Source organism: Palaemon carinicauda, unplaced genomic scaffold, assembly GCF_036898095.1.
Source record: "Palaemon carinicauda isolate YSFRI2023 unplaced genomic scaffold, ASM3689809v2 scaffold18, whole genome shotgun sequence".
Taxonomy (NCBI): Eukaryota; Metazoa; Arthropoda; class Malacostraca; order Decapoda; family Palaemonidae; genus Palaemon; species Palaemon carinicauda.
Window position 1 is genome coordinate 463,125 of NW_027169369.1, and position 6,624 is coordinate 469,748.

Consider the following 6,624-nt stretch of genomic DNA (forward strand, 5'->3'; position numbering starts at 1 on the left):
GTGTCCAAGACATCTGACAAACCTAAAGCGAAGGCCAGGACGACTAGCAATACACCACCTGATAGAACTAACACCGAAACCGCTCTAGAGGCTGGGACTCCTGCGACGATGGGGCACGTACACGCCATGTCCACTGACCGACGACCGGATAGTTGTACAATGTTGAAGCTTATCCCAGTCATGGTGAACGGAACGTGCACTACGGTCGGCTTAATAGATGGAGGAGCCGCACCCACGTTAGCCGCAAGGAGCCTAATAGACCGGCTAGGTTGAACGGGAAGGCCTTGCAACCAGACCATGGTGACAGAGGCCGGTACGTTCGCCTGCAAGGAAGTGGTCCAACTCACCCTTGGTAACATCAACGGAGGTGAGGAGGAAGAACGAGTAAAAGAAGTCTTTGTTACTGGCAAAATTAATGTGTCGACGGACTACATAATGCCTTCGGACCGGCTGAAGAGATGGCCACACATGGCAGACGTAGATCTGCAAAGTATGCCAACTTACCACGAACAGGTCCAGCTTGTTATCGGGTTAGACACGACCCTGAATCGAATCATTCTGGAGCAACGCCACGGCACTGCCAATGAGCCATCCGCCTACCTAACCAAGCTTGGTTGGGTGGCTTTCGGTCCTACTGGAGACCGGTGTGCATCGGAGGTCTCACCCGTGCATCATGTTCATCGAAAATTTGACCCTCAAGACTTGTCAGAGCTACTGCAGAGTCATTTTAATAGAGATTTCTTCGAAAAGGAATCCCTCTCCAGATTGGAAGATTCCCTAGAGGATAAAAGATTCCTGGCCACCTTGAATAACACGACACAGCATCGACATGGAAAGTACGTGGCCAAGCTGCCATTCAAGGACTTTACTCCTCTACCAGATAATATGAAAATGGCAATTCGGCGAGCCCGAAGCTTGAAAAGAAGACTAGAAAATGACGAAGCTTACAACACATCCTACGTAGCTCAGATGGAGAAATATACTGATAAGGGCTATGCAGAAAGGGTTTCTGTAAGTCAGCTAGACAGGAAGGACGGGCGCGTATGGCTCATGCCGAACCACTCTGTCAGGCATCCTGTCAAACAGAAAGACCTAGTGATCTTCGATCTGAAAGCAAGGCACCGAGGAACATCTCTCAACGAACATCTGATGCAAGGCCCCGACCTCACCAATAGCCTGCCGGGTGTTCACCTGCATTTTAGAGAGGGTCAACATGCCATCACAGCAGACGTGCAGGAGATGTTCCATCAGATGAAGGTACCTGAAGAGAACAGAGACTGCCTGAGGTACCTCTGATGGCCAGAAGGTGTCTCCAGCAGAGAACTGCAAGTCTTCAGAATGACATCCCACATTTTTGGCGCAAGATCATCGCCGAGCGTCGTTAACTTCTGCTTACGCAAAACAGCCCTGGACTTCGGAAGCAAGTATAACGAAAAAGCTTCTAACTCTATACGTCGCAACTTCTACGTCGACAACCTCCTTAAGGCGATGGATGATGAGGAAGAATGATTTAAACTGACCAGAGATCTGATCAACCTGTGCGGGGATGGAGGTTTCCGTCTTAACCAATGGACCTCCAGCAGCAAGCGAATTCTAGCTGCAATCCCCGGAGAAGAACGAGATGACTCTGTGGCTGTCCTAGACTTGAATAAGGATGAGCTGCCAACTGAACGAGCCCTGGGGATCCATTGGAATATGAGCATAGACGTGTTCACGTTCAGAATCGTCCTTAAAGACAAACCTTTCAACCGACGTGGTGTGCTCTCTGTTGTTGCATCGATCTACGACCCCTTGGGCTACTTATCCCCCGTCACTTTCATCGCGAAGATCCTGTTGCAAGAAATGTGCCGAAGGAAGCTCTCGTGCGATGAGGAGATGTGTACTGATGAACTTGTTCGATGGAAGACCTGGCTCGCGCAGTTGCCACAACTGGAAGAGTTCCAACTACGAAGGACCTTCATACCACCAGACTTCGGAGATGTTGACACCCTTCAGCTGCACCACTTTGCAGATGCAAGTCAGACAGGCTATGGTGTAGTCTCTTACTTTCATGTAGTTGGTGTCAACGGAAAGATTCATTACACTCTCGTCATAGGACGGGCGAGAGTCGCCCCTCTGAAAAGGACCAGCATCCCTCGTCTTGAGCTGACGGCGGCTGCTTTCGCTGCACAGAAGGACTCAAAGCTGAAGACTGAGCTCGATCTGAAACTGGCCCCGTTAGTCTTCTGGACTGATAGCACCTTAGTGATGAAATATCTCAGAAATCCGACTGCGAGGTATTAGACCTTCGTGGACAATAGTGTCAATCTCATTAGGGATACATCCAACATTATGGCGTGGAGATACATCAATACTACTGCGAACCCAGCACACCTCGCATCACGTAGCCTCTCCGTCGCTGACTTCCTCCAATCATCTTTGTGGTTTTCAGGACCAGATTTCCTCAAGATGGACGAAACGCACTAGCCAACCATGCCCGAAGACGTTGTCAGAGGAGAGCTTGATCCAGACGCCGAAGTGAAGACTTCTCCTGTCTTCGATATAAGGAAGAAAGAACCAAAGTTCATTGAATCAATAGCGACAATATTCTCCTCCTGGTTGAAGTTTCTCAGGACCGTCGCGTGGATGACAAGATTTATCCGCCACATGCAGAAAGCTCGCCCATACAGCGGCGACTCACTCTCGAGTGCGGAGCTGCGTACCGCGGAGAATTTGATCTGGAGACTGACCCAGAGGCAAGAGTATGAAGAAGAGTTAAGCACCCTCTCGAAGAAGGAAAGATCGCTGAAGAGGTCTAGTAAATTAATCAAGTTAAGACCATTTCTCGAGGATGGATTGCTCCACGTTGGTGGTCTATTGCAGAAATCAACACTGGCAGATACGGCCAAGAATCCAATCATCCTACCCAGCAGTTCTCTGGCGGTCAAGCTTATGGTGAGAGCCACGCACGAGTCCTGCGGTCATTGTGGCCAGAGCCACCTGATGACCCAGTTGAGGACAAACTACTGGATCGTCTGGTGAAATGCGATAGTCAAGACTGTCATTCGAGAATGCTTGGTCTGTCGCAGACTAAGTCGTCGTCCTGTAGTTCAGGTGATGGCTGAACTGCCATCCGACCACCTTTGTCCAGATGAACCCCCCTTTACTAATACTGGGTCGGACTGCTTCGGACCGTTCTTAGTGAAGCATGGAAGGTCCACAGTGAAGCGTTGGGGTGCTATTTTTACGTGCCTCACCTCGCGAGCAGTCTACCTGGAAGTGATCGATACAATGGAACAAGACTCCTTCGTCAATGCCATCAGGCATTTCATCGCTCGTAGGGGGCCTATCAAGAGAATGTGGTCCAACAACGGGACCAACATTGTGGCCATGGAACAAGAGCTAAGAGAAGCTCTCCAGCGCTTCAACGAAGGAGAAATCAGAGACACACTCTCGATCCGAGGCATAGAGTGGAACTTTCATCCACCACGTGCCTCACACTTTGGCGGAGTGTGGGAGCGTCTGATCAGGTCCGTCCGAAGAGCCCTTACAGCGGCCTGTCTCCAACAAGTCACGACTGATAAAACGCTTCGCACTCTGTTCTGCAAAGTGGAGGCTGTTGTTAATAGCCGACCTCTGACGAAGATCAACGGCGACCCGAACTGCCCTGCTCCTCTCACGCCTAACATAATCCTAACTTTGAAAGGGTCACACGATCCCCTCACGATGTAGACAGGCACAGTTCCTCGCTGACGAATTCTGGTGCAAGTGGATACAGGAGTATCTCCCTCTGATTCAGGAGTGCCAGAAGTGGTCAGTCCCAAAGCGTGACATTAACGTCGGTGACGTCGTTCTAACGCTGGACGAGCGGCTTCCCCGAAGCAGCTGGCCTCTAGGGAAAGTCATGGAGGTCACTCGGAGTGCTGACGGTCGCGTACGTCAAGCTTTGATCAAGACTGAGAACGGCGAGTTCAGTAGGGCCATGCAGAAACTGTGCCTTCTCTTGGAAAATGATAAAGGCGATGATATAAAGTGATGTATATGAGGTTTAATTAGCGTACACCGAGCGCTGCTCGCTGCATTTTGTAAATTTTGAATTTTATTATTTGAGTTGAAAATATAGCAAGGTCATTTGAATGAAGTAACCCAAGTGATGCCGTATCTACGGAAATATTTAGCCCATGACCAAATAGGGGCAGTGTAAGATATGCCATAACGTATTTCCAAGAAATCTTTTGTGTTCTTTGTTAACCATGAGGATTAATTTAGTTTCCCTTATTACGTTCTCCAGGACCAACTCTAAGCGCCGAAAACAACCTTATATGGGCATAGCGATGGTCTAGCTCCATGATTGGTCGGCTCAGAGGGGCATCTCGCGCTAGACAGAGTGACGTCACGGCCCCGGACCTTGGCAGTGCATGGCTGTCCGCTGTGGTGTGAGCATCTCTGCGCTCAGCTTGCTGTGTTGACTGATGAGGTGATTTAGGAGTGTCTCTCCGTGCGTGAAGGACCAATCACACATTTGGCTCGATAACTATTCACTTGAAACAGAATTGGCGTTGGGAAAAGATGTAAGTCTATTATCTATTCTAATGAACCCTATTGCAATTAATGTAATCCTGTACCATTGCTGTATTTTCTTTATTGACTTGTATTTATGTATTATAATGAACCCTATTGCAATTAATGTAATCCTGTATCATTGCTGTATTTTCTTTATTGACTTGTATTTATGTATTATAATGAACCCTATTGCAATTAATGTAATCCTGTACCATTGCTGTATTTTCTTATTGACGAGCTGTTTTTTTTTTTTTTTTTTCCTTTTTTTGCAGCTAAAACCTTGTCCGATATACAAGTTGTACTCTTCAATATATCTATTCATAAAATACATGAGTTTCAAGACCTACACACCAATAACTTAGAACTTTAGCCGAGAGAGTGAACCCCTCTCTGGTGTTCTACACTCTTCATGTCATTCAGTATCATGCACTCAATAACCCTGAGCAGGAAAAAAGATCCTTTGAAGATAATATACCTCTTAAAGCATCCTAATGACTAACTTACACATCAGTCACATAACTTGAACTACTCCACCAGAGTTTGTAAAGCATTTGGATGGGGTTACTCTTGATATACAATCTCAACCGGGTAGAAATTCACAGTAACGAAGTGTTATTATCAGATCCATAATCTATGAACATAACCCATAAAGACACTTGGAAATTAACATATTTGTCATATGCATGAACAATTTTAAGGCACAGAATAAAATACATTTTCATATAAAAGTAAAAAAATACAAAATACAGTATAAAAAGTATAATCATCTCAAATTTCCTCAATTCATCTAGAGGGAGGAACAATATTGCAAGCACCTCTAGTTTGTACTCTTTTGTTCACATTCGGATTGATAATTTACATTTCCTGCCTTTTTACTAGCTACTGTTCTTGTCCTACAAAAGGTTTTACTTTGTCAGCAGCACGTTCAATAATGGTGTGGTCAAACAAGTTTTCAACTCATATTTAGCACCATCCCTAAACACTTTAGTTACTACATAAAGACCAGACCATCTTGGGTTTAGTTTCTGACTTGTGCTGGGAATCACATTTTCATTTTTAACCCATACAAGACAGTTTTCATCCACTTTCTCATTCTTCCTCTTTTGATTGGTTAATGCGTGATACCTGCTGGCCATCTCTCTATGAGTTTTTTTAATTACTTCATGTGCTTTTGCAATAGCAATCTCTTCTAAACCATCATTTTTTTGTGGGTAACACACTAGTAACTTGCGTAGGGGTGCTGCGAGAGAAAAATACATAGTGAGGCTGTTCACCAAGAGTGGTATGTACAGCAGAAATGAGCACATGCTGTGTTTCACCTAAGTACTTTGGCCATTGATAAGGATGTCCTTTACACATCACGTTTAGTACTGTCTTCATAGTTCGATGCATCCCTTCACTAACACTGTTTCCTTGTAGATGATATGGGGTAATATAACCTGCATTGATCTTATGTTCGCGACATAATTCTCTAAATTGATTTGAAGTGAATTCAGCATCATTATCCAGAATGACAGTCATAGGTATACCAAAATCATTCAGATACATAAGGAAGTTTTGCTTACCTCCTCTGTAGACTTACTTCGCAAGGGATAGGACTTAACATACCAGCTATAATGATCAATAACAGTCAATACATATCCATAACCATTTGCACCAGATAACATATCTGTTAAATCAAGACTGGTTCTCTCTAAAGGTTTAGTTACTGGAGGCAATTCCTGAAACTGTTATAGCAAAGAACTACTAGCTTTACGTTTTTGACACATGACACATTCACTTACATATTTGGTAACATCAGATCGCAATGAAGGCCAATAAAATAAGTTTTCAATAGTATCAATTGTTTTGTGTATTCCTAAGTGACCTGACAATGATTCATGACCGAACTTCAAAGCTGGCTTGGTTAAATCCCAAAGACCTATTAATCTCAGGTGATACTAGAGGCTGATGATCTGTGTGAATAGTAAATGGAACACCCCAAAGAAGAGGATGAAGCCTACGACATGCTAAGACAATACCAAGTGCTTCTCTGTCAGTGGCACTGTAGCGCTGCTTAACTGGCTTCAGTTTCTTAGAGAA

The 6,624-nt window shown here is 45.1% G+C and overlaps 4 protein-coding genes across 4 annotated transcripts; all 4 read left to right on the forward strand.

Annotated features, from left to right (window-relative positions):
• Window positions 1-297: 297 nt before the first annotated feature.
• LOC137635818 (uncharacterized) lies at window positions 298-1,296 on the forward strand. The gene has a single exon (XM_068368246.1). It carries the CDS (start codon window positions 298-300, stop codon window positions 1,294-1,296), a length of 999 nt encoding a protein of 332 aa, XP_068224347.1.
• Window positions 1,297-1,695: 399 nt separating this feature from the next.
• Window positions 1,696-2,283, forward strand: LOC137635819 (uncharacterized). The gene has a single exon (XM_068368247.1). It carries the CDS (start codon window positions 1,696-1,698, stop codon window positions 2,281-2,283), a length of 588 nt encoding a protein of 195 aa, XP_068224348.1.
• Window positions 2,284-2,472: 189 nt separating this feature from the next.
• LOC137635820 (uncharacterized) lies at window positions 2,473-3,021 on the forward strand. Its single transcript, XM_068368248.1, has one exon. It carries the CDS (start codon window positions 2,473-2,475, stop codon window positions 3,019-3,021), a length of 549 nt encoding a protein of 182 aa, XP_068224349.1.
• Window positions 3,022-3,270: 249 nt separating this feature from the next.
• LOC137635821 (uncharacterized) lies at window positions 3,271-3,711 on the forward strand. The gene has a single exon (XM_068368249.1). It carries the CDS (start codon window positions 3,271-3,273, stop codon window positions 3,709-3,711), a length of 441 nt encoding a protein of 146 aa, XP_068224350.1.
• Window positions 3,712-6,624: the final 2,913 nt, after the last annotated feature.